Source organism: Ictalurus punctatus, chromosome 2 (genome assembly GCF_001660625.3).
Source record: "Ictalurus punctatus breed USDA103 chromosome 2, Coco_2.0, whole genome shotgun sequence".
In the NCBI taxonomy this organism is placed as follows: Eukaryota; Metazoa; Chordata; class Actinopteri; order Siluriformes; family Ictaluridae; genus Ictalurus; species Ictalurus punctatus.
In genome coordinates, this window is record NC_030417.2 from 976932 (window position 1) to 1003555 (window position 26624).

At 43.0% G+C, this 26624-nt stretch overlaps 2 protein-coding genes across 2 annotated transcripts in view; one reads left to right on the forward strand and one right to left on the reverse strand.

The window, feature by feature from the left end:
- lama2 (laminin, alpha 2) overlaps positions 1 to 20234 on the forward strand; it is a gene marked incomplete at its 5' end in the record, with an annotated part of 72479 nt that extends 52245 nt beyond the window's left edge. The window contains 22 exons of the mRNA XM_053686253.1: positions 689 to 871; positions 2749 to 2903; positions 4007 to 4150; positions 5148 to 5281; positions 6448 to 6607; positions 6968 to 7092; positions 7277 to 7439; positions 7533 to 7677; positions 7816 to 7954; positions 9211 to 9331; positions 9421 to 9645; positions 12147 to 12298; positions 12715 to 12891; positions 14182 to 14356; positions 15696 to 15758; positions 16138 to 16250; positions 16706 to 16895; positions 17303 to 17461; positions 17664 to 17817; positions 17934 to 18064; positions 18608 to 18821; positions 19576 to 20234. Of these exons, the coding sequence (XP_053542228.1) occupies positions 689 to 871; positions 2749 to 2903; positions 4007 to 4150; positions 5148 to 5281; positions 6448 to 6607; positions 6968 to 7092; positions 7277 to 7439; positions 7533 to 7677; positions 7816 to 7954; positions 9211 to 9331; positions 9421 to 9645; positions 12147 to 12298; positions 12715 to 12891; positions 14182 to 14356; positions 15696 to 15758; positions 16138 to 16250; positions 16706 to 16895; positions 17303 to 17461; positions 17664 to 17817; positions 17934 to 18064; positions 18608 to 18821; positions 19576 to 19730 (3377 nt within the window). The remainder of the gene's footprint in view (positions 1 to 688; positions 872 to 2748; positions 2904 to 4006; positions 4151 to 5147; positions 5282 to 6447; positions 6608 to 6967; positions 7093 to 7276; positions 7440 to 7532; positions 7678 to 7815; positions 7955 to 9210; positions 9332 to 9420; positions 9646 to 12146; positions 12299 to 12714; positions 12892 to 14181; positions 14357 to 15695; positions 15759 to 16137; positions 16251 to 16705; positions 16896 to 17302; positions 17462 to 17663; positions 17818 to 17933; positions 18065 to 18607; positions 18822 to 19575) is intronic.
- A 1304-nt stretch (positions 20235 to 21538) lies between these two features.
- On the reverse strand, positions 21539 to 25188 carry LOC108275324 (E3 ubiquitin/ISG15 ligase TRIM25). The gene is made up of 6 exons (XM_053686256.1): positions 24476 to 25188; positions 24093 to 24188; positions 23723 to 23956; positions 23282 to 23453; positions 22951 to 23010; positions 21539 to 22799 (listed from the first exon to the last, which is right to left on the reverse strand). The coding sequence occupies exons 1-6, from the start codon at positions 25064 to 25066 to the stop codon at positions 22252 to 22254; spliced, it is 1701 nt and encodes a 566-aa protein (XP_053542231.1). The 5' UTR covers positions 25067 to 25188; the 3' UTR covers positions 21539 to 22251.
- Between the last annotated feature and the right edge of the window lie 1436 nt (positions 25189 to 26624).

Below are 26624 nucleotides of genomic sequence, written 5' to 3' on the forward strand. Positions count from 1 at the left end.
AGTTCCTAAAACTGTAAAGTTTACAGTAAAGCTTTCTGGAGTTTTATTAGCTCACAACATTATTACGCCCCCCCGTAAAGTTTACTACATGTTTCTGGATATTCTTTATTCAATATACAACTCAGTGTAAAAAATTTCACGTAAGTCCGAATATCACTAACATTAATCACTTTTTACTGTAAAGTTTACAGTGAAAGCTATAGTACGCATATTTTTTAAACTGTAAAGTTTCCTTAGGGAAATTATATTACACTCCAGTCCCTTCGATTTAAAAAAAAAATAAAGTTTTCTCTGTAAATCATACTGTAAAGTTGACATCCTTAATTTGTAATATTCTTTATATATTCTTACTTCACTGTAAAGTTTACTGTAAATCTTTATTGAAGCCTCCAGACCGCTAACATTGCTAATCCACTGCTCTAAATCTGACTCCATCCCCATTCAATTTCACTGTAAAGTTTACTGTAAAGGATTTTGGAGGTTATAAAATTCCAGATAAGATAATTTTCCTAAGTCCTTAAGATTTCCGTGAAACATTTCTCTTCAGGTGATGAAGCTCCACTGCAGTTTGGAAAACTTTCTTAATTGCTTTCTCTAAGATATTTTTTTTTCTACAATCTATGTAAATGTTTATTTACAGTTTATTACAGTAAAACTTACTGTAAAATTCTCTTTTGTCTCGCCTCAGACACGGCGGCTAAGCTTCAGGCCACAAAGCAGAGAGCAGGCAGAGCGAACGACACGGCGCGTGAGGTTCTGGATCGGCTCAAAGACATGAACCAGAACTTGATGGGCCTGAATCGGAACTACAGCAGACTGAAGGATGACATCAACAAAGCCAACAACCTCATCCAAGACCCTGAGAAAAACAGTATGTCATTCTTCTTTTATTAATTAGCCATTACCTTAAGCTTAGCTGAGATTCTTATACCTTGTAAATTTAAGCTACCTAACAGATATTTTGTCCAATCAGAAACTGGTCCATGATTTAAAGGAACGGTATTATAATCTAATTGCAACATTGTCTTGATTAGACTTTCATTTATATTTTAATTGCGACATTTTTATGATGTACTGTAGAACTTCTCTTGGTTGCTGTCCTGTCTTCTTTAAATCTTGTGTGATTACAAGTGTCTCAGTGGGTCTTACAATCATATTTTTATCCTTTTTCTCCTCCCACGTTTTATATTACAAACGCCAACAGCGATAAGTATGTATTCCAGTTACTCTACCTACTTCTACAGCTTCAGCATGCTTCACCTCACCCTCCACCATCCATTCCGATGCATGCACATCTCTCCGGCTGACTGCGCTGCTCTTCCCTATCTTTATCTCTGGTTTTATTTTTCCCCAGCAAAGCTAAAACCGTCACAGAACCCGCCAGCCTAATGTGCAGAAAGCTACGCTAATCACGAATGCACACTCACCCTGCATTTAGTGCTGGTTTTCACACGTCCTCGTCGACTTCCCTCGCGACTTTATTACCCGGTTATCATCTTAAGGCTAAGAGCTTAAATTATCGTCTTGAACGAAGTCAGCATGGCTGCCGATCCAAACTTTCCCAGAAGGCATTGCAGTGTGACACCGTTTCCCAGAATTATCTTCAAACCAGCTGAAACATGTTGGATGCACCTGTTTTTACACTGCAACAATGACCTCATGCAATCTAAATAAAAGTAATTAATCACGGGCACCTGAAGACAGAGTAACGCCGAATAGAAGAACGTCTCTTGTTGTTCTTGAAAGTATCCGAATTGTCCGCTTTAACTTAAAAGTTGTAAAAATATATTTTTAAAAAAAACAAAACAAATAAAAACACACCTAAAACATTTTAAACAGTCTTATGACACCGTTTCTATAACTTTTCTACCATTTAAAAAAAAAAAAAATCCTATCTGTAAGTAAATTTATTATTTTTCTAAGTGAAAGTTTATAAAATGATTACATATTTACTTATTTTAAGTAAACTTATCAAGCGAGACGATCGTTTTATTTCCTTCATGTATTTATTTCGGAAAAACAACCAGATTCGTTGACGATAAAAAACCTTTCTAAGATTCGGAAAAATTAGTTTTATAAAACATTTCAAAACAATTCTATAAAAATTACTTCTATAAATAAATAAATAAATATATATATATATATATATATAAACCGATATCTTGTGTGTGTGTGTGTGTGTGTGTGTGTGTGTGTGTGTGTGTGTGTGTATAGTAAACCATATATATAAATATATATAATTATGGTAAAACGTATCAAATTTTTCATGGTGAGATTATTAGATTATTAGCAACAAATCTGAATGTGAAGTGAATCTGCACTATTATCAGTATACACTTGTAGTAATGAATGAATTTGGGGTGTTTTTTCTAATGATCTGCAGCTGTGAGTGTAAAACTAGTTTGATATGTTCTGATCTAAAAGGACGGCGAGGGCGTGGGAAATATCCGCACACTGGGTTAGTCATATTTCTGTCTTCTTCTTCTTTTCCATAAGAGCTCCTGTGCTACGTAAGCTATTCAAAACATAATGTAATATCATTTTCCCCCTTTTTCATTCTGTCTGTCTGTCTGTCTGTCTGTCTGTCTGTCTGTCTGTCTGTCGCTTTATTCTCTGCTGTTTAATAAAAATTCATTCTTATTGTTTTAAATGTTTGGTAACACCTCACTATTTTGTATGTACCTGCCCACGTGTGTGTGTGTGTGTGTGTGTGTGTGTGTGTGTGTGTGTGTGTGTGTGTGTGTAAAGTCCACGCAGCAGGTGCTAAAGTGAAGGATCTGGAAGACGAAGCCGAGCGCCTGTTGGAGAAGCTGAAGCCGATTCAGGAGCTGCAGGACAACCTGCGGAAAAACATCTCTCAGATTAAAGAGCTCATTAATCAGGCTCGCAAACAGGCCAACTCTGTGAGTCCTGAACACACACACACACACACACACACACACACACACACACACGCACATTTATTCTGAGCTGTCAATTTCCATCCCTCTTTATCACATCATCTCTTTATCCAATTTTACACCTCAGACAACAGGAAACATTTATATATTTATTTTTGCAAAGCTTCCGCATTTATTCTGAAACTGCCCGTGTTTCAATTTCTTTCAAAACACTTAAAATTGCCTCGGAGTGTAATAATGATTCGTTCACAATGAGAAAAACCTGATGTGAATATTATTTTCTTTTAAATTCCCTTTATAAGACTGAATTTACAGATTCATTACAGTAAAAGAAAAACCATCCTACCGCTGCAGTACCAGCACAGACCACTTGGTGGGGGTGCTGCCTCCTCTAGCTAGCTAACCTGAAGTAGCTGTACACGCTCCACAGAAGCAGATATTATAATTATATTATAATCAACCAAACAAAAAACACCTGAAGTGATTTTATTGTAAACCGATATAAAAACCTGATCTTCATGTGTTCTTCTGCTTTTATCACGGTCTCTGTTTTTTGTTTTTTCCCCGCACTTCCCCATTTGCGTAACCGCATTCTTATACTTCTGTTACAAATAAACGCTCATTTAAGATCCGCTCCACTGAAACGATCCACAAGTCCACCGTGTTTATTTGTGTCTCGTATGTAGCTAGATGAATTCTTTTTGTTTTGTTTTGTTTTCCCGCTAAACTAAAACAGAGATCTAAAATAGACTAGACGCTATTTCAATTCTTATTACTCTGTTCTGTTATGTTATGTCATGTCATGGCCTACGTAGTGAGCCAGGAAGCCGTTTGAAATGATTTGCGTAAGAAAGCGTCATGTTATACGGCGTAGTGTAAAGTATGTTTTGTATTTAAAACTTAACTAACGTGTAATTTGCCTTAAACCTCGTAAATATCTTTAAGATGAACAGCTACATGCTAAATCCCCTCGGTAGACTCGGAACAAACAGATCTACGACGTTTAAAAATTTAACGGAAAAAAAAAAGGAAAAAAGAATCAGGTTTTGAATCGTCTTCGGTATTTTATGGAGTGGTTTGACAACTTCCTGACCTTTGACCTCCAGATCAAAGTGTCCGTGTCGTCCGGGGGAGACTGTATCCGCACCTACAGGCCGGACATTAAGAAAGGCCGCTACAACACCATCATCCTGAACGTGAAGACGCTCGCCGCGGATAACCTCCTGTTCTACCTCGGCTCGGCCAAATTCGTGAGTGGATCAGCTTCACGTGTCTCACACACACACACACACACACACACACCTCAAAACAACACGCTTTGACATTTAGTTCCTCTCTGATTTGTCACATTGGTTAACACGGTGCCATTTTTATATTATCACAGGCTTATTTCAGGGGGCGGGGCAAGGTATGAGCTTGGTTGTGACGTCACAACAAATAGTTTTTGAACCAATCCCGTGCGATATGTAAATTACTTGCGGATGACGAAGTGGTAAACCTGGTTAGATATCGAACACCAATGATTTTTGATGACGTTCATAAGCATTTCAACACACACTCTGATCTCACGTACTCTACCTCAAACCACCACAAGGAAGAAAGGAAGAAAAGAAAGAAAGAAAATTAGCGTTATAGATTCTGTGCAAAACACCAACGGAGTAACAGTTCATGTTCAGTAATGATTAATAACAATGAAATAAATTCATTTATATATACACTCATCTCTCTCTCTCTCTCTCTCTCTCTCTCTCTCTCTCTCTGAAGTGGAAACGGAGAAACCTTATTATCACTAGAACATGTGCAGGAGGAGTGTGTGTTTCCTCACGACTGCTTTAATGAGGAAACATTAAAATGCACATCGTGTTTATTACTTCAAATCCACAGATAAGCAGCCATTACCTGCGGCTAAGAGGGAAACAATAAAAGCTTATTACTGCTTCTTTGGACCTAATACAATCCACACACACACACACACACACACACACACACACACACACACACACACACACACACACACACGCGCGCGCATCCCACGAGAAGGTGTGCGATCGGGGCAGTGAGGCAGCAGCAGCAATTAGCCGGGAGTTTAAACTGAGGCTGTTTCAGGCTGATTTCCCCTGAGACGTCTCAAACACACACACACACACACACACACACACACATATACACACACACACTTGTGTGTCTTGCATTACCACTGGCTCAGGGTTTGTGTGTGTGTGTATGTGTGTATGTATGTGTGTGTAGGTGGATTTCCTGGCGATCGAGATGAGGAAGGGCAAGGTGAACTTCCTGTGGGACGTGGGGTCAGGGGTCGGCCGGGCGGAGTATCCCGACCTCGCCATTAACGATGGAAACTGGCACCGAATCGAAGCCTCACGGTACACACACACACACACACACACACACACACACACACACACACACGTTATCATCTCATATATGTACAACAGTTTTTAAGCTAGATGTTCTGTAGGAAGGACACGTTGTGATGGAGTGGTGGATGAATGGAGTGATGGAGGGATGGAAGGATGGAGGGTTGGAGCGATGAAGAGATGGTGATGGAGGGATGGAGTGATTAAGTGATGGAGGGATGGAGAGATGGCATGATGGAGGGTTGGAGTGATGGCGTGATGGAGTGAAGGCGTGATGAAGGGATGGCGTGATGGAGGAATGGAGTGATGGAGGGTTGGAGTGATGGCATGATGGAGGGATGGCGTGATGAATGGATGGAGTGGTGGAGGGATGGAAGGATGGCGTGATGGAGTGATGGAGGGTTGGAGTGATGGAGGGATGGAGTGATGGCGTGATGAATGGATGGAGTGGTGGAGGGATGGAAGGATGGTGTGATGGAGGGATGGAGTGATGGCATGATGGAGGGTTGGAGTGATGGAGGGATGGCGTGATGAATGGATTGAGTGGTGGAGGGATGGAAGGATGGCGTGATGGAGGGTTGGAGTGATGGAGTGATAGCGTGATGGAGGGATAGCGTGATGGAGGGTTGGAGTGATGGAGGGATGGCGTGATGAATGGATTGAGTGGTGGAGGGATGGAGTGATGGCATGATGGAGGGTTGGAGTGATGGAGGGATGGCGTGATGAATGGATTGAGTGGTGGAGGGATGGAGTGATGGCATGATGGAGGGTTGGAGTGATGGAGGGATGGCGTGATGAATGGATTGAGTGGTGGAGGGATGGAAGGATGGCGTGATGGAGGGTTGGAGTGATGGAGGGATGGAGTGATGGAGTGATAGCGTGATGGAGGGATAGCGTGATGGAGGGATGGAGTGATGGAGGGATGGAGTGATGGAGGGATGAACGAAAGATTACAGTTTAAGAATGTGTTATAAAAGGTTTCAACAGCGGACGGTTAAAGTGATGAATGATAAAAGACGGAAGGATGAAAGAACGAGCGAGTGGAGAAAAACTGAATATCATTGCAGGCATAGATCAGAACAGGTGTGTTCTAATGAGTGTGTGTGTGTGTGTGTGTGTGTGTGTGTGTGTGTGTGTGTGTGTGTGTGTGTGTGTGTGTGTGTATGTTTCAGTGTGGGTCTGAATGGCAGCGTTTCCGTTCGGCCCCTCGAGGGCCCCAAAGCCGGCATGGTGCCCACCTGGCAGAGTGCAAAGTCACCTGAGAGCTACACGGTGCTGGACGTGGATCAGAACGCTTACCTGTTCGTAGGAGGAATGTTGGGGAGTGTAAAGGTAGACACAAACACACTCCACACTTTACACACGCCTCGGAGAAAAGGCAGGACCGATCGGGACGGAAACCTGGGAAGATGCGAGGAAGAGAAAAGTGAAAGGGAGGGAGGAGAAGTAGAGGAGGAGCTGGGAAAGGAAGGAGAAGAGGAGAAGGGACAGGAGAGGGAAAATGGAAGTGAGATGGGATGAGATGGAGGAGAAGGAAAGGAAGGAAAGAGACGGATGGGAAGGAGAGAAAGCAAGGAGGGAGTGGGGTTATGAAAAGGAAGTCGTATCCACATTCATGTTCGTGTGTGTGTGTGTGTGTGTGTGTGTGTGTGTGTGTGTGTGTGTGTGTGTGTGTGTGTGTGTGTGTAACAGAAAGCAGATGCGGTGAAGACGATCACATTCTCCGGCTGCATGGGAGAGACGTACTTGGACAGTAAACCGATCGGATTGTGGAACTATAGAGAGAGAGGTGGAGACTGTAAAGGATGTGCGGTCAGGTACACACACACACACACACTCACACACACACACACACACACACACACACACACACACACACACACACACACACACACACACACACACGGCTACGGTTTTAAACACTGCTGAATTTATGGAAACTGAGGTGTGTGTGTGTGTGTGTGTGTGTGTGTGTGTGTGTGTGTGTGTGTGTGTGTGTAGTCCTCAGCCTGCTGACTCGGAGACTGTGGTTCAGTTTGATGGCGAGGGTTACGCTGCCGTCAGTCGTCCAATCAGATGGAACCCCAACAGTTCCACAGTGACCTTCAAGTTCCGCACTTTCTCCACCAGCGCTGTGATGATGTATCTTGCCACCAAGGACATGGTAACACACACACACACACACAACAACAAAAATACACACAACACACACACACAGCCATCCCAAAACTCTGTCTCCTTGTCTCTATCTGAGCAGAAGGACTTTATGAGTATCGAGCTGAGTGAGGGTCGTGTGAAGGTCAGCTACGATCTTGGTTCTGGTACTGGCTCCGCCCTCAGCCAGAAACGACACAACGATGGACGATGGAAATCGCTCACCATGACACGCTCCAAAAAAGAAGGTAATCGTCACTGTTACGTTTCTCCGAAGCGACTCCGAACGAGGAAATACAATACAGTTCTAGAGGAGCAAAGTCAGTGCTCCAGTTTGAGTAGGAGCACCACACACCCGCTCTCTCATGTGCTTCACCGTCTCTCAGGTACTGTGCTCATCCTGGACATGGACACCAACGAGGAGGAGACACTTTTGGTAGACTCTCAGGGAGGAGCGACAGGTCTCAACCTGAAGGAGGGTGAGAGGATCTACTTTGGCGGTTTACCCACCATCGGGAACTACAGGTAAACACCTTTAGCTAACAGGGTAGCGCAGTCAGAAGATTGTAATTTCACATCCCGGTACCACCGAGCTGCCACGTTTGGCTTGGCAAATGTTTAACTCAGCTCTTCAGTCGTGTTACTGCCTGTCTCAGCCAAAGGAAGTAAATGTAAGGTGTTCACGTGGGACCAGCGGAAGCTTTATGAACAGATTCGAACGCACGGTGGTGTTTAGATCACGAGCGTACATCGGGGTAAATCCCTCATCAAGATCACCACCTAACGGTTCAGTCGGAAATAACGACTAGACCAACGCTTCAAGGACATGGGGACACCCAGGACCGGTCACATCGACAGTTCTTTCCAAATAAATGCTACAAGCTACGTTACGTTAGCTAAGACTGGATTTGAAAGACGACTTTATGTCTGTTGCAGTGACCAGGTCACACTTACACTGGGTGCATGGTTTTTTTTTAATTCAGTTTAAGTCTCTGTTGTCGCTAGTGGAAAAATAAACGTCGATTCGGGACGACTAGGAAAGTCGTAAACGTTGTCGTGCTAACTTTAATATGTTACTAAATGGAGGGTTGAGCTAGACGCTCCACTCAGGAGCATGTTTGGGAATTGAAGTTGAAGCGATAACATGTTGATCGTTCTAACGTTTATGTGTTGTTGTTTTTTTGTGTTTTCTTTTTCAATAGCAAATCCAGGTAAAGCTCTTCCACGTTTAAAATTAGCTTTTATTGCATGTGCTAGACACCATACCATAACAAATATAATGCTACATATATATATATATATATATATGAATCCTAGTATAATGACTTGCAGCCATGTTATGGTATACTTCACAACTGTAACACACTCTTGCTTATCCCTGAAATGTCTCCTGCTCCTGAGGCACATTCGATATATCGCGAAGTCACGCTTTTCAATCTCTGACCTTCACACGCTAGCAACTTTCACTGCTTTTATCTGGCTTAATTTCAACATGTCTGACGTAAATACGTATAATCTCACCGATCCGTTCGCAGGTTTCGAGAGACCGTCTGTTATAAAGTGAAGTCGTAAGAACTTCCTGGAAATTCCTAGAACCGAGGCCGCTAAAAAAAGTGGGCTAAGTTAGACAGAGTTGATTGCGGGGGCGGGGCCAGAACTGGGAAAACAGGAAGTAATGAGGGTAGATAGGAAGGTAAAAAGGAAGAAAGCAGGAGGCCTCTGTGAGAGATCTGGTCCCGGGTTCGTGTGACAGCTGTGCATGTGTTTATGTGTCGCGTCAGGCCTGAGGTGACCCTGAGGAGGTACGCCGGGTGTATGAAGGACATCGAAGTTTCCCGAACGCCGTACAACATCCTAAGCAGCTCAGACTACACCGGACTAACCAAGGGCTGCAGCATAGAGGTCTGCATGAAAGTTCTCTTTCTCTTAAACGTCTCTGGATTTCCGTCCCTGCCTGTCTAACCCATAGCTCTGTCTCTCCCATGCTGCAGAACGTCCACACGGTCAGTTTCTCCAGGCCCGGCTTTGTGGAGTTGAGTCCGATGGTGTTTGATGTCAGCTCGGAGATCACGCTGTCCTTCAGCACCAAGAACGAAAACGGCATCATCCTGTATGGCCGAGGCGGCGTGACCACCTTGACCCACCTCACCCAGAGCACACAGAACGTCCAGAACCAGAACCGTTTCCCAGGCCGCAAACGCAGGCAGACCGGAGAGGTGAGGGAGTCCCTGGGGACAAAGCAATAAAAACAGATCGGAAAATATATACACAACAAAATTGGACTGGAATGTAGACGGAGAGGAGGAACAGACAGATTCAAAAAGTGTGTGTGAGAGAGAGAGAATGACAGAGAGAGAGAGAGAGAGAGGAAAAGAAAGCGAGAGCAAGGCATCCGAACAAGCATATTAAAACTGGAAAGAGAGACTCAAAGAGAAGGTAGAGCGATGGAATAAAAAGATCTAGTTAGAAAGACAGAAAGAGAGAGAGACAGGCAGACAGACAGACAGGAATAACGAATCAGACAAGGATTGAGAGAAATTGAACGAAAGATTGATGGAGAGAAAGCAAAAAAAGAGGGATGGAGAGAGGGAGAGGAGGAAGATGAGTGTCTGCGGTCCTCAGTTCACCATAACAGTGATGAAGCCAGAGGGTTAGCGGTGTGTCTCACATGCTATAAAGGAGATTGATGACTCACCTGTGTGTGTGTGTGTGTGTGTGTGTGTGTGTGTGTGTGTGTGTGTGTGTGTGTGTGTGTGTGTGTGTGTGTGTGTAAAATCGCTTCTGGCCGACATAAAACAAAACACACTCTCTCTCTCAAGACCAAGGATCGGTTTAATTAAAATATGACATCCTACATCTCTTTCTCTAATGCCTTTCTCTCCTTCTTTATTTCTCTCTCTCTCTCTCTCTCTCTCTCTGTGTTTCTCTCGCTCTATCTCGAGGGCATCACATCAATTACGTGGTGCAGGTCGTAGCTTTAACCTGCTCTCCCTCCCTCCCTCCCTAACACCCTCCTTCACTCCCTCGCTCGTAAAAATAGATTTATTCTCCACCTCACTGATGGATGGGGTCCAATTTGCACCAGCTCCTCGCGGGACAGCGTCCAAGAGCGTCCCCCTTTTTGAAAATCATTATGGGCCCTAAATGAAGTGGACGGCGGCCAGGGGTTGTATCCTGCATCCCATTTTTATTTTATTTTCTCCCCTTTTTTCCTTCCTCACTTGGTCCCACCACAAGGGCTTACGAGAATGAAACCATGCTTGCGCATACCCTGCTGTAATTCTGTATCTACTCAAGGAGTGTGTGTGTGTGTGTGTGTGTGTGTGTGTGTGTGTGTGTGTGTGTGTGTGTGTGCGCTCGATCCTGTTGGAAGACACACAATCTACTCTTATAAGAGCTTTTCTGGTCAGCCAGGTCAGTCCACCATGGAGTGTGTGTTCCTCTTTAGGAGACGTCAGGTTAGATCTTTAGATTAGTTGTGGTGAAGGTGAAGGTGTGATGCTAAGACAGGCAGGACGCAACCATGAGACGCACCGTCAAGTTAAACCATGAAAGAGTGCTTTATTTATGTGCAGGGAAAGAAAGGGGGTGATGGAACGATATTGCTCAGTGCTGGGCGGTTCGTAAAGATCTGCGCGTTCCGGGTACGTGCCGTGGTTTTGTTTAAGGAGTCGTTGAGCCCAAAGGGCAAAGCCCATTACTCCCAGAGCCTCCTGTGTTGGGACAGAACGCTGGCATGATTGCTAGTAGCAGTTTTGATCATTGGTAAGCATTAGGAGTTTGTCCATCATGAGGATGAGGTAGGTGTCAAGCTCTGACAGCTCATTGAGCCTCTGGAGGTCGTAGAGTCCTGTCAGGCTTTAGCACCATCACTGTGGTATTCCGTACCAGTTTCTGCTTCTCAGTGTCTAAGGCATTGTGTCTTCAGAAAGCCTTCTGCAGCATGATGACTCCCAGTGGTATGCAGATGTGGTTCCTCCAACTCTAGCTGTTGTAGACTCAGTCCCACTCTTTTGTGCAGAGGTGGAACAGGGTTCCTGCCACGTCACTAGGACTAGGGCCAGGGTTCTTCTGAGCGTGTTGTAGACCTAGTCCGAGAGGCTCGAAGCGTCCTCATTACAACACTGAGTGATGTAGGACCAGCTCTGGTGGACTGTCTGGTTAACGATGCAGACCATATGGCTGTCTGTGTAGAGGGTATCTCTCTGTATGTCTGTCTAGCTCAATCAGCTGTACTTTACTGAACCCTGACTGACTGTTTCCTGGTGGGACAGACAGCTGATTCTAGCTGCTTGTCTGTCTGACTCTTTGGCTGACTCTGTCTGACTATCTTTCTGTCTGACTGTGTGGTTTCCTGTCTGACTATCTTTCTGGTGGTTGCCTGTCTGACCCTCTGTCTGGCTGTCTTTCTGACTGTCTGGTTGTCTATCTGACACTTTGTCTGACCCTCTGTCTGGCTGGTTGTCTAGCTGACACTCTGGCTGGTTGTCTGTCTGGCTGACTCTCTGCTTCTGGCTGTCTGTCTGACTCTCAGTCTTTCTAGCTAGCTGTCTGTCTGACTCTCACTCTTTCTAGTTGTCTGTCTGTCTGTCTGACTCTCTGGCTCTTTGTCTGACTGTTTAATTGATTCACTGTCTGTCTGATTCTATCATTTTTAAGAAGTTCTGTGTAGAATAAGTCTCTCTTTTACCCTGTCTGTCTGTCTGTCTGTCTGTAGCCGTATGTGTCAGTGCAGTTGAATAAGGGAGTTTTGGAGGTGCTGGTGTTCAGTGGCAGTAGGAACCCTCGCCGCACCATCAGAAAACCTGATGGAGGGATTTTACACGATGGACTGGAGCACTCACTGCGCATCCGCCGGCACTCAGGAGGGTGAGACAGTTATTCATTCACCCTGTAGTCATCTTTCTCTCTTTCTATCTCTGACTCCTGCTCTACTTTTTCCACCTTCTTTCTTTCTGCATCATCCTTTCTAACAACTTGTTGGTTTCTCTCTCCCCCCCCCTCTCTCTCTTTCTCTCTCTCTCTCTCTCTCTCTCTCTCTCTCTCTCTCTGTATCTTGCTCGCTCGCGCTTTTCAATCTCTCAGACATTTTCTCTATTCCCCACTTTAGCCTTCTTTCTTTCTTTCGGATTCTTTTTCTTCATTATTATTCATCCATTTGCACCTTCTTTCATTCTCGCTTTCACAGCTTTTCTCTCTGTTTCTGTCTCTCGTTCTTTCTTTCTTTCTTTCTTCTTGTTACGAGTAAGGATTGGACAGTGACAATGTCCGTGTGTGTGTATTAGCTCATTCTCAGTCCAGGTGGACGAAGAGGAGCGACTAGAGCAGCTGTTACCCAACAATCAGCCAATCGTTATCCAGAGGCTGTTTGTGGGCGGAGTCCCGGCTGACATGGCAGGTGGCCTGCAGAGACCCGGCTTGCCGTTCGAAGGCTGTATCTGGAACCTTCTGATCAACACGATGTATGTCCCACGTACACCTACACACACCTACACACATTGATTCCTCCCATCAGTGAGCGTTTTTTTTTTTTTATAAGAAACATTTCAGCCATTTCATTCTTAAAGTCTATTTCTCAGGTAAAACGTTATGCCACACTCCCTCTCTGTCCATATTTATAGATAACAGCGTATCGTACAGCGTGATAAACCACATGCGCATCCTCGAGTCTGTTTGAGACACAAAGCCAAACTGGTGGCCGTATGCTCATTAGCTTAGCTATACATAAGCTGTATAACTCCCGTAGAGAAATAAAGAAACAAACTTCAAAGAAAAGACATTTTCCGTTAATATTATATGGGGATCTTAAAAGATTTTTTGGTGTGTGTGTAAATCAGACCGTGTGCACCCCCTACTGGACACCCAGCATCACTTCAGCCGAGGGATGAAAAGCCCTGAAAACATTTTTAGTGCTGTAATAAACTAATCGAGCTGTGTATCAGGGTCGATAATAACATGCTGTAAATCCGATGAGCTGCGTTAGCCATTACTGCCGTACACACAGAAGAAAGTGCAATGCCGTGTGTGTGTGTGTGTGTGTGTGCGTGTGTGTTTAAAATGAGAGTCTCGTTTGGCCTGTGGCGCTGTTTTGAGGTGCAGTCATATAAATGAATCGCCGGGTTTTTCTTTCGTTAATGACGAGTATGAATCTCTGTCAGAAAGCCCTTGACCTCAGTGGCAGAGCGTTAAACGAGTGTGTCCTTGCTCATAACCGTGGCCATTATTCACTAGCCGCTCTGGTGTGTGGGAGTGTGTGTGAGTGTGTGCGTGCGTGCACTGTGTAGCAAAATTCAACCTCAAATCCAGCCCTTGATATGATATGATATGATATGATATGATATGATCTGAGTTAACCACAAAAAAAATTCACGTTTCAACCTACTTTAAATGGAATGATCCGCTAATTATCTGCTAGTTCTTGTTAACACGTTTATGCTAACAAGCGACAAGCTATCGTCGCCTATTCTGTAGCTATTAGGTTCATTAGCACTTTGCGTATGTCATCGGCTAGCTAATGGGTAACAAGTTATTGTCTCCGTTTTTGTCGCTAGCTAATCATCTGCTGTTGTTTGGTTGATTAGCAGTAAGCATGTGTGATTAGAGCCCTACATAGATCTGAGGTCAGTCACGAGGGGGGTGTTTCTCATTTGCATACTCATGCATGTTCAGATTGCCTTTGATTTTTTTTACTAAGGGAAATAAAGAGGTTAATATTTTGTGTCTAATTCTGCGAGTCTGTCATTCAAATGCAGCCCCGTGGACTTCTCCCAACCGGTGGCCTTCGAGAACGCAGAAATTGGGCGGTGTCCTGATGTAGCCCCACCCCCTCCACCTCCAGCTCCAGAAGAAGAGGAGGAAGAAAAGGAAGAAGAGGAGCAGGGAGTGACTCCGCCCAAATTAACACCACTACCACCTCCACCTTCCACAGTACGTCCTGACTGAGGCATTGTGGGTAAAAAAAAAAGTGGTGGTGGCCAGTGGGTTGGAGAACAGCTGCTGAGAATAGTAGTGTGTGTGTGTGTGTGGACGGCAATAAAAATGGAGCACTTTTCCAGGCCATTAGCCTCAAAGATGGGTTGACGACAGGAGTTATATATTGAGAGGGATAGTGAGACAGAAGTGGAGTGAGATGAATGGAGAGAGTAAGAGAGTAAAAGATAAGCTACACTACCTCTTCACCTTATCCTCCTCTCGACCTGACGCTAACAGCTCTAACGCTAATGCTGATTGTGCTTCTTTTGCTGCCTCATTTAGCAGGTTTATCACCTTAAAGAGCGTTTCCCAGAAGCAACTCCCTGTTCACGACAGCCACGCCCACTCTGGTCTCGTTATAGGTGTTTTACATATTCATCTGGCCACCATATTTTTTTTTCCCCTCTGTGCTGTAATATGTATCATTGCCTAGCGAGCAAAATTTTTCTGCCAGATTCGGATATTATTTTGTGTAACAATGAATAATTAGGTAGGAAAGTTAGGGTTAGGGGTTGTTTTTAGGGATTAGGGTCGGGGTTAGGGTTAAGTGTTAGGGTTGGGGTTTTGGCTTGGGGTTTAGGGTTGGGGTTAAGGGTTGGGGTTTGGGGTTAGGGTTGGGTTTAGTGGTTAGGGTTGGGGTTAAGGGTTGGAGTTTGCAGTTTGGGTTTAGGGTTAGGGTTAGGGTTGGGTTTAGAGTTGGGGTTAAGGGTTGGGGTTTGGGTTGGGGTTAAGGGTTAGGGTTGAAGTAGGGGTAAGGGTTAGGGATTAAGCATATTTTTGGAGCTTGCTAGCAAACACAGCACAATGTTGCTGGCTAGGTGTGCTAGCTGTATATTTAATCAGATTAGCTGTTAAATATCAGCTATCTCGCTGCTAGAGAGGTAACTTTAGCTTATGAGTTAATTGGCTAACACGTTTTAAGTAGCTGACTAGCTTAGCTAATATTTTTAAACTGTTATACTGTGTAATTTAGACCACTGTTTATGCTAAGCTTTACAACAAGCTACAGAAGTGAAACCAAAGGCTAACAGTGATGCAACATGGTACTTTATGTCACTGAAGCACTTCAGGCAAACCTCCACCGGACCAGCCATTGTTCATGCTAGTCAAAATGGCCGCTTCTCACTTTTCCGTTCCTAGCTTCCTGTGTGTTTTATCGGATGGAGGCAGGAGGAAGGATAACGCATTAACGCATTAATAACTGATGAAAGTTAAATGAATGGACTAAGACCTTTGAACCGAATAGCAAATTGCTGCATGATGGTGCATTACCCTTTTGCCCTGCTGCTCCTAGGCCACGCCTCCTGCTGATGTCATCACCATTCCTGCCATGCCTGTTGATGGCCATCATACAGCGGTACTGCTATGCTAACACACATTCTTATCCACATGCACCCAAATTCTGAGATACAACTCATGGGGAACCAAATATTTTAACCAGAACTGTTTAAGTCTCCAAAATTTTAATGTCCTATTATGTCATATTAGCAGGAAAAAAAGGAAATAGATATAAATCAGTCCCTTTAATGAACTTCCTTCATCTAGAGAACTCCATGAGTCTCAGCAGTGCTCATGTTGTGTACTCTTACCCCATCTACAGGCAAACTGCAGCACAGCGCCTATAATCCATACGTGCTACAGATGCACACACGTGTTCAGAACTTTTCACATTGAGTATTATTACACTGACGTATAGTTTCTAATTCGAATAACGTTCTGTTCGCCCAATCACGCAGGTGTCCTGTGCGGTGGAGGCGGAGCCTGAAGTGCTGGATTTAGCTACGCAGTTTGGTCTCTCGAGGAACAGCCACATGGCGTTCGAGTTTGACGACAGGAAGGTGAAAAACAGGTGAACACAAACCATCATCATCATCATCATCATCATGAAAAGTTCTAATCAAATCTAGCATCCTAACGGGTTCTTTGGTTTGTCTCTCAGCGGGGAACCTTTAAGGGTTCCTTTCAGCACCCTACAACAAAGGGTTAACTTTTCAGACAGGATCCCAAGTAGAACCCTTTTAGGAAGCTGAGAACGTTGTCGATAATGGATTTAGAGTGGTGAAAAAAACCCACATTATAAATTATAAGAGCGAATCATATTCCCGGTATGCAAATGAAAGAAAATTTGCATATTCATCAAATGCGGGTAAAAACGTAGTGCTGTTTCTTAACATTATAATTATAATTCAATATACAAACAATTTCCAGATCTTTACAACAATTTCTTGGTGATTGTAATAAACCGTAAGCCATATCACCGTGGCAACATGTTTAGTCGTAAATCTGTCTCTGTGTGTGTTCGAGTCTGATCATCGAGTTCGAGCTGAGGACGGAGGCCGATTCGGGTTTGGTGTTTTACATGGCCAGGATCAACCACGCCGACTTTGCCACGGTGCAGGTGAAGGAGGGAATGGCTCACCTGAGCTACGACCTCGGCAGCGGGAACACGTCCGTCAGCGTCCCGCGCATCATCAATGACGGACACTGGCACAAGGTTCGGTTTCAGGATAAAGTGTTTAACTCCAACTCAGAATAATCTGAACTTTTAGGGGGTCTTATAATATTTACAACAACTCCCATTAATTGTTCAATTTTTACATTAAAAAAACTTACATATAACATAATATTTACATAAATAACTTTCATTCATAATATAAAGATTACTTTAAATATATTACATGGATGCTTTGGGGAAAATATATATATATATATACACATAAATATAATGTAACACTTATAATAAAAATATATAATTTACTGCTTTTAATTATAATAAATATTATAAATAGGTAAAATAAATGTATAAAAACACTAGCATTAAGCACACACTTCACACACTGAACATGTCGAAGCTGATTAACTCTATATGAATGGTAAAAATGTGTGTGTGTGTGTGTTTAGATTAAAGTGCGTAGGGATAAACAGAGAGGCATCCTGACGGTAGATGGCCGTTACATCAAACACACCGTGAGCCCGAAGAAAGCCGACATCCTGGACGTGGTGGGGAAGCTGTACGTGGGGGGGCTTCCTCTAAACTACACCACCAAGCGCATCGGACCGGTACTGCACACACACACACACACACACACACACACACACACACACACACACACACAATAAATGTTTGTTAAATTTTAGTAAATATCACTAAATTGTACACACACCTCTATTTTTCTGTGCATCATAAGAATTAAAAATAAATAACTGTATGGATTACTCTGTGTGTGTGTGTGTGTGTGTGTGTGTGTGTGTGTGTGTGTAGGTGGTGTACAGCATTAACGGCTGCATCAGAAACTTCCGGATGACGAACGGCCCGCAGGACCTGGAGAACCCGAGCTCCAGCTACCGGGTCGGCTCGTGTTTCAGCAGCACGCAGAGCGGCTCGTACTTCAGCGGCACAGGATACGCTAAAGCAGGTTAGCGCGGGCTGTGTTCTAAATCACACACTGCACCAGTGAAGAGTGTGTAAGAATAGTACACGACCTTATAAAGGCACGGCTGCGTATCAAACCACAATAACCCTTTTATGCAGTGAGCACCTACAGAGTCGGGAACGACGTGACCGTGGAGATGGAGTTCCGCACCAGCAGCAGCACCGGAGTTCTGCTCGGAATCAGCGGACAGACGATGGACGGACTCGGCGTCGAACTCGTCAATGGCAAGGTGAGAGAGAGCGAGAGAGAGAGAGAGAGAGAGAGATGGAAAGAAAGATGGAGGAAAAGAGGGTGTTAAAGATGGAGGGAGGGAAGGAAGAAACGTGAGATAGATGGAGTTAAAGAAAGAAGGAAAGATAGAAGGCATGAGATATAGAAGAATGAAGGAAGGATGCTGTACGAGAGAGAGAGGGAGAGATGGAAAGAAAGCTGAAGGCATTGGTAACAGATGGAGTTAAGGAAAAAAGTAAAGAGAGAAAGAAGGAATGAGGTTTAGAAGAATAGAGGAATGGTGTTATACAGAGAGAGAGAGGGAATGAGAGGAAAGAGGGAATAAAAGGTGTTAAAGAAAGAGGGATGGAAGAGAGAGACTGAGAAAGACAGACTAAGAGGGAATAGGGTGAGAAAAGTGTGAAAGAAGTGGAGTTAAAGAAAGAAGAATGATGAGAAATAAAGGGAAAGAGAGGAAGGGATTAAAAAAAGGGGAGAGTGGAATAATGAGGGGAAAAAGACGAGCAAGCGTTAATGGTGTCCTCTCTGTCTTTCTCTCCAGCTTCTCTTCCACGCTGATAACGGAGTGGGGCGTGTCACGGCCATCTCCCAGGGGGCGGAGCTTTGTGATGGTCAGTGGCATTCCATCACCGCCCACAAACTGAAGCACCGCCTCGAGCTGATTGTGGACGGCAAAAAATCTGAAGCGGCCAGTCCGGATGCTAGCTCCACCTCCGCCGACACCAATGACCCTGTCTACGTGGGCGGATACCCTGGTGCGTCATTCAAACCGTTGCTATGGTGATAGAACGTTTCAAATTGAGTTCTGTAGCTCGGGTGTGGAAAAGCTTCGATTTTATTGTACAGAATGACCGAACTAGCGCATGAGAAACGAATCAAATGGAAAGATATCCAATACAGAACTAAACTTACCTGGGGTCAGTGCACAGGACGGCAGCTGCAAGGTACGATAATCCATAATAACGGTACTGAAGAACACGCGCGAGTCGGAGAGACGCAACGAGAAACGAAGGAACTCGGAAAGTAACGGCTTTGACTTAAGGAACTGTACAGTGTGCTGAAACGCTGCGAAAATACAGACACGCAAACTAGTCGAGACCTAACACGAAACAGGTGGACACAATCAGATAACAAAACCAGATGGAGCTTGTCGCCATGGGAACCACCGGGAGCCCGTGACAATAATCGCGGTTTAAATTTCTAGTTTCCATATCCCAAATTTAATACCTGCCCTTCATACGAATTCATTTCCACACAATCCACACAAAGGCTGGTGATCAGTCAGTCGATTTGCATTGACTCCTCCCACTATTTTACCCTTTTAGATAGAAATTATATATTCATGAAGACAAAGACGTGGGGATTTTTTCCATATAAAAGACGCAAATTCTCTATAGAGCCTATTAGTTATTTTATGAAGAAATCGGGCATGCTAATATAATTCATTTTGTATTTCTCTCCCTCGTGTGTGTGTGTGTGTGTGTGTGTGTGTGTGTGTGTGTGTTACAGAGGGCCTGAAGCAGTTTGGTCTGTCCATCAACACTCCCTTTAAAGGCTGCATGAGGAACATAAAACTCATTAAAGCAGGAAAAGTTCTGGAGGTTCAGCTCAACAAAGCACTGGAGATCAAAGGGGTCCAGCCTCTCACCTGCCCTGCCGCCTAGACACACACACACACACACACACACACACACACACACACACACACACACACACACACACACACACACTTCTCTTATCTAACCACTTGTCATGAGAAAACACCAAAGAAATCTTTTATGCGCTAGAAGACCCAAATGAACCCAGGTCAAATCATCCAAATATGCAACATACATACAACATACAATTGTTCTCCATTATTCTGTCTGCATCCTTAAAAAAAAAGTTGAGTGTTTTTGGGAACATCACACTTGTCCTCCATGTTGCAGTGATTTTTAAATTAACACATGGCTCATAAACTGCTAATGTGCCTAATGATGAATGCAGCCCGGCTGTCACCGATTATTATTATTATTATTATTATTATTATTATTATTATTATTATTATTAGCCATTTCAGAAGTTTTGTGTAGCAATAGACACAACTTTGTTACTATACTTAAGCATCATTTCAGGGGATTTGTACTTGGCTACCTGACAATAAATAAAAATAACTGTTTGTGCTTTTACTTCTCAGTTCATTTCTACCTTTTAAAGTCATGACACAAATAGGTTTATTTTATTTTCCCTGGATATCAATGGACTCCATCATACTTCTGTGCTTTATCAGCGATATTGAAAACATCCAACCATTATTTTTCTACAAAAATATAATTAAATTGAGTTTTCTTTTTTAAATCCACCAAAAACGTGAGTAACGTAGTCAGATTTTGTTCGATTTCTAGTTAATGAAGTCCTAACTAAGGAAAAATACAAACATTAGCCCCGCCCATAAATCACCCTAACTCCGCCCCTACACCTGACCATGGTTAGCTTTCCATACAAATTGAGTCATTTGTGAATTGTTAAAGTTTGCAAACGTGAGACCGTGTTAGATAGAATGTCAGGGTTTCTAATTCCACTCTAGATAAGCGTTCATTTTTACTTTAAAAGTAGAATTTTAAATTCAAGTTAAAACAAAAACTTTCTCTTCTGCTTAAGTAGATAAATTGGACCTTTATAAAATATTTTAGCGTCATTAGCGGTGCACGTTGACTAGTCCAATGCCGTCGATAAATAAATGTTACTGTGGTAGTATTTTTATTAGGCAAAAATATCATTTATTTCTTTTTTAACCCATATTTAATAATTTTATATTTTGACTTTACAAGTTCTGAGTCTCTCATTCAAGTTGATTGCCACAGTGATGGCTGTATTTAATCATAACTGAAACAAAACAGTAATAATTAACGTTTTAATGGCCACACAAGCTTGTTTTTACATTATAGACGACGCGTTTTAAACTCTTTCTTGTATGAAAGGAATCGAATCACTGAACAATTCGACTCAGTAAAATGAATCATTTGTGAATCACTAGCTGTGTGCATTAGCAGATTAGCGTTGAAGATTTTACCGCGAAATAAATCTCATTTCTCCACACAGCGGCTGAAACGAACTAATATCACTATAAAAGTGTCCATATGCACCGAATCGTTACAAAATACAACGTTTAGTATTTTATTTGGCTATTTTTACTATTCAAAACGCGAAAAAGAAAATCTCCTCAGTCTCCCGCTGTGTCACACTAAAAGCAGTCCGGACTGCAACACGTTCCTGATTAAATGACAATAACGTGGAAGACTTTTTAACTGATATTTAATGAAATTAATATCTAATAATTAATAGCTGATCTTTATCAATCCTAAATGACGGATGTGGGTTTATTATTAAAAACGAGATCTGTGTTGTTTTGCTATTTGTATTTCCACTTGGTGAAATAATATTACTACTAAATATAGTCTTTGTTTACACAAGTTTTAAAAAAAAGTAAGTTATGAAAAAAATCTTTATTTAGAGGTCAATGATGAAATAAAGTACATTTGAGCTTTATGAGGTAGTAGCCCCATAGTTATGCAGCTATGAAGCTTTATGAAATCACTTTTCAGTGTTTTAATGATTTAAAGGTTTGTCACAGGAATTTTATCTGAAACTGATTAGGCTTGCTCGATAATGATTTTTCCCCTTCTCCTGAATTTCTTTACAGACCAAAAATGAGCATTTGCAATAATATTTGGGATGTATGCATATGCATTTTGGAACTGTGTGTGACATTTATATTTGGAACTTTTTGTGTCAAAATTTGGGTCAGATCATTTTCCCTTTTGCCCAAAAACCAAAGGTGCAGTTTTGACCATTTTCAACAGAACCTTTCTGGTGGCGTCCCTAATAAATATAGGATACTGATCATATAAAATACACTGAATTCATATTAAAGATCTCAAAACATTCCCAGTTTAACAGAAATCACAGAAATCAAGGACACCCCTCGAGTCCCGAGCATTCGAGATGGGGAGAAGATGGTGGAGCTTCCAGATGGTATCAGTTAATATTGGAGAGTTCAAAACACCTGCACAAATCAATGTGCTGTATTTTTTGGTGATAACAGGCAGTGGTGTATTCTGATCATACCTGTACACTCCGTTTAAATTGTTGAGCAATCGTTATATTGCACAAGCCTGATGCTGACCATAAAACAACACAGACTCATTATTTTGGATCCCATAACCTCACAGTTTGTCCTGATTTATTCAAAACAGACCTGTGCAGTCCAATCCCAGCGTATAGAGGCTGAGTGAATGTGGTGCGGACTCTGTGGCAGAGCTTCATCGTGTCAGAGACGCTGTAGAAGGACAGAGTTCCTGCACTGTGATCCACATACACTCCTATTCTGGAGGTTGGTGGAAATCGATGCTTAGTATTAATTTTGTTGTGATAGAACAAGAGAGAAGAAGATGAACACTCCAGACTCCAGGACTGATCATTGAGTCCAAACCCACACTCATTACCCAGTCCTTTCCTGCCGATCCCTTTATATGAGACTGCTATGGACACACCCTCCCATCCACTCCGCTCCATCTCCCAGTAACAGCGTCCACACACACTCTCCTTACTCAACACCTGAAGCCAGGAGTCAAATCTCTCTGGATGATCAGAGTACTGCTGCTGTTTCTCACTGTACCTCACCACTCTGTTATTCTCAGACAGAATAAGGTGATGATGTGCCGTGTTGGGATCCAGAGTCAAAGCACGGGAATCTAAAGTAAAAGAGAAAAACACAAACTGGACAATGTGAACATGTTGGGTTTCATTCACAGAATATATTTATGTGAAGAGTGAGAGTGAGTTGTCTGTACAGATATTTTAAAAGGGAAATAAAATCAGTCACTGAGGGAGAAACAGACGTACATCTCAGAAACTCTTCTCTGCTCTGTGGGTCTGAGGGTAAATTGACCCGAACACTCTTAACTGTAGAAACAGAAATAAAACGGTTCAGTAATAAAACCCATAAAATCAAACACTTTTTTTGTACGTAGATCAGAAATGTGTTCAGGTCACGTGCCAGACTTCAGTCTTGAAGCACCAGAGTGCAGGGTTTCTCAGGTCGAACACAAACTCATTCACATCAGCAGTTCATCATCAAGACTCTAATCAGACGAGTGTTAAAAACTCTAAACTGCCACAGAGCAAGTAAAGACGTCCATCGTGGTGTTTCTCCAGCAGGAACAGCTCCTCTTACCATGTGGAAGGAGTTTGTTGAATTCCTCCTCACAGAATTCCTCGAGTCTCTTCTTCAGGTCCGAGAGAGAATTCCTCACTCCATCAAATGAGAGATGTTGAAGGTCAGTGATGCTGGATGTCTGAAACTCTGCTCTGTCTAATGGAGGAGACCGACGTCGAGACACTAAATCCTACAGAAAGCAAATTAAACATAAAACGGGGTAAATGGCATGCATGAACAAAAGAACAAAATACACCTACAATTACAATTGTGTTTTGCAGTTTCAGTATTTCTTGATTTCATGATTTTGTAACGTGGTCATGTTTACATCCAGTAGTATATATCAGAGAGTACCATACAGTATGAAGAGTCATTCCTTGCTGTCTTGAATTTTATAAGAGGTGATTTAGAGAGTGTGTGAAGAACATCTGTCTCTGTAGATCAGACAGTGAGTGTTACCTGGAGGAAGTGGAGGTGATCGTGTGTGTGTGAAAGCTGCTCCAGCTCAGTGACTCTCCTCTGAAGATCAGCGATCTCCTGCTCCAGTTGCTCCAGGAGTCGTTCAGCTCGACTCAGTTCAGCCTTCTCCTGAGCTCTGATCAGCTCCGTCACCTCCGAGCGCCTTTTCTCCATGGAGCTGATCATCTCAGTAAAGATTATCTCACTGTCCTCCACTGCTGTCTGTGTTTGGAACTGTTTGCAGACACACAAAAGATGAAGGTCCATTTAAAGCTCATCTATCATTCCGTCTCTTACTGGGCCTCTAAACGACTCGTTGTCCATGTTGTGTGTGTTTCTAGGAGCAGCTCTGTCTCTGCTCACTGCTCACCTTTATAGTGTTCACAGTCTGTTTCAGCTCCTGCACCTTCTTCTGCTTCTCCTGGATTCTCTGCTGGGATTTCCTCCGCTCCTTCTTTAACTCTCTCTGAGAACAAATAATTAATTTCATAAGATTATAAATTCTGAGAGGGTAAATATTAACAGCAGTAAAAAGGTTAAAGTTCACTCAACTTTTACTAGTGTAAGGTGTAAAATAGGTGTTGGCTGATCAAAAGTTCATTTCTGAATCTGAGTATGCTGGGCCAGAACAATTTTATTTACCACACTTATGAGGACATCATATTCAGTTTAATAAACCATTTCAAAAAGATTAATCTATTGAAATTCCAATTTTAATTCTTATACATAAAATGAGGATTAATTCATTCTCACCTGTTTCTCAGTACTTTCTGCTTTACTTAATACAGCATTATGGCCTTTATGTTTATCCAACAAACAGAATGAACAGATAAATCTTTGATCAGTACGACAGTAGATCTCCATCAGTCTGTTATGTTCAGAGCAGATCTTCTCTGGTAGTTTTGTTGTGGCTTCAACTAATGTGTGCTTTTTTAGAGCAGGTCGTTCAAGATGAGGTTTCAGATGAGTTTCACAAAGAGAAGCCAGACACATCAGACAGGACTTGACGGCTTTGTGTTTTCTCCCGGTGCAGAAATCACACTCCACATCTCCAGGTCCAGCGTAACAGTGAGCAGGAGAAGCAGCTTGGACTTCAGTCTTCTTCAGTTTCTCCACCACTTCAGCCAGCATGTTGTTTCTGCGTAGAACAGGCCTCGGAGTGAAAGTGTCTCTGCACTGAGGACAGCGATACACTCCGCTCTCATCTTCCTGATCCCAGCAGTCATTAATACACACCTTACAGTAACTGTGACCACAGTGGATCGTCACCGGATCCTTCAGGAGATCCAGACACACTGGACAGATGAACTCTTCCTGATCTACTGAAATACTGGCTGCGGCCATTTTCCTGCACTCACACACTGAGTGAGAGAGTCGTTTGAAGTCTCATTTACACCTAAATGAACTTTTGACTTCTGTGTTTGTTACTCTATAACAGAGAGAGTGAAAGTAGGCGGAGCTTCATAGAGAGACAAAGGACGGTGAAGCTACATAAAAGAGTGAAATGTGTGGGGATTCAACATTTAACCTTCATGACTATTAGTGATTATAGTGTAATCCTGTGTGAATAGAATGTGTATAAATAAACAGATACTGTATATATGTGTTTGTTTATCAAACATGCACTAAACCTTCTCCTGGAGTAAAAGGATTTTATTGTGCAGCTGTATCAAAAGCTTTGTTTCCATCCACATATTTCAATACATTTTAAACACCAGATGTGAATAAAATCTCCGAAATGCACATAAAAACGTCTGGGTTATGCATTACAGTGTTGCGTTTAGCATTACAGTATGGGAGCACCCATGCGCGCGACCAGAATCTGAAGCTTGTGTAAAATAACGCCTCTATTTATAGGCCTGCCATGATCAGGTGACTTGGCAATTAAGCGCATTGCGTGATTATATATATATATATATATATATATATATATATATATATATATATATATATATATATATATATAATGCACCTGTGAACTGCGCCATCAGCCTCTATTATCTGAAGCGAAGACGCAATCCACAGGCCCACCCCGGTATGAAAAAGCTACGCAACGTCTCATTCCCTTCACAGGGAACAGGGTTACATGAGTAACCCAGATGTTCCCTTTCAAAGGGAACTCCACGTTGCGATTAGCATAACACTATGGGAACGTGAATACCCACTCCGTCATACCGAGGGTACGGCCTGTTCAAAAAGACCCAAGCCAGAGGGTCACTGCAAGACACTCGAGCCCGAGGTGGAATGAATACCCAGGCTGTGATATTGAATGAATGTGTGTGGCATAGATCACCCTGCAGCAGCACACACATCCTGTAAGGATACCCCATTGGACAAAGCCTAGGGCAACCCCCCTAGTGGAATGAGCCCTTATGCCCAGAGGCGTAGCGAGACCACATGCCTCATAAGCTATAGAGATTGCTTCCGCTATCCAATTAGAGATGCGCTGCTTTGACACAGCATCACCTCTACTGTCGCCACCAAAGCAGACCAGCAGCTGCTCTGACTTACGCCACTGGCCGGAGCGGTGGACGTAAGTACAGAGAGCCCTCACTGGACACAGCAGGTGCATCCTCTCTTGTTCCGGTGTGAGGAACAGAGGAGGGCAGAAAGCCTGCAACACCACAGGCTGGGCAACAGATGTAGGCATTTTAGGAATATAATCTGGCATAGGATACAGGAAGGCCTTGGCTAATCCAGGGGTAAAGTCAAGGCAGGAAGGGGCAACCAAGAGAGTGTGTAGATCTCCTACTTACAAACACATACAAACAAGATGTGTTGTTTTGCTATTTGTATTTCCACTTGGTGAAATAATATTACTGCTAATAATACAGGCCTTTGTTTACACAGCTTTTCCACACACACACACACACACACACACACACACACACACACACACACA

What these genes read in the sequence shown, in the direction of transcription:
- LOC108275324 (XM_053686256.1), bottom strand. Translation starts at nt 25,066, where the DNA reads ATGGCCGCAGCCAGTATTTCAGTAGATCAGGAAGAGTTCATCTGTCCA. An exon ending in AGACTGTGAACACTATAAAG is followed by an intron (nt 23,957 to 24,092) that starts GTGAGCAGTGAG and finishes GTCTGCAAACAG; the next exon opens with TTCCAAACACAGACAGCAGT. An exon ending in CAACAAACTCCTTCCACATG is followed by an intron (nt 23,011 to 23,281) that starts GTAAGAGGAGCT and finishes CTGTTTCTACAG; the next exon opens with TTAAGAGTGTTCGGGTCAAT.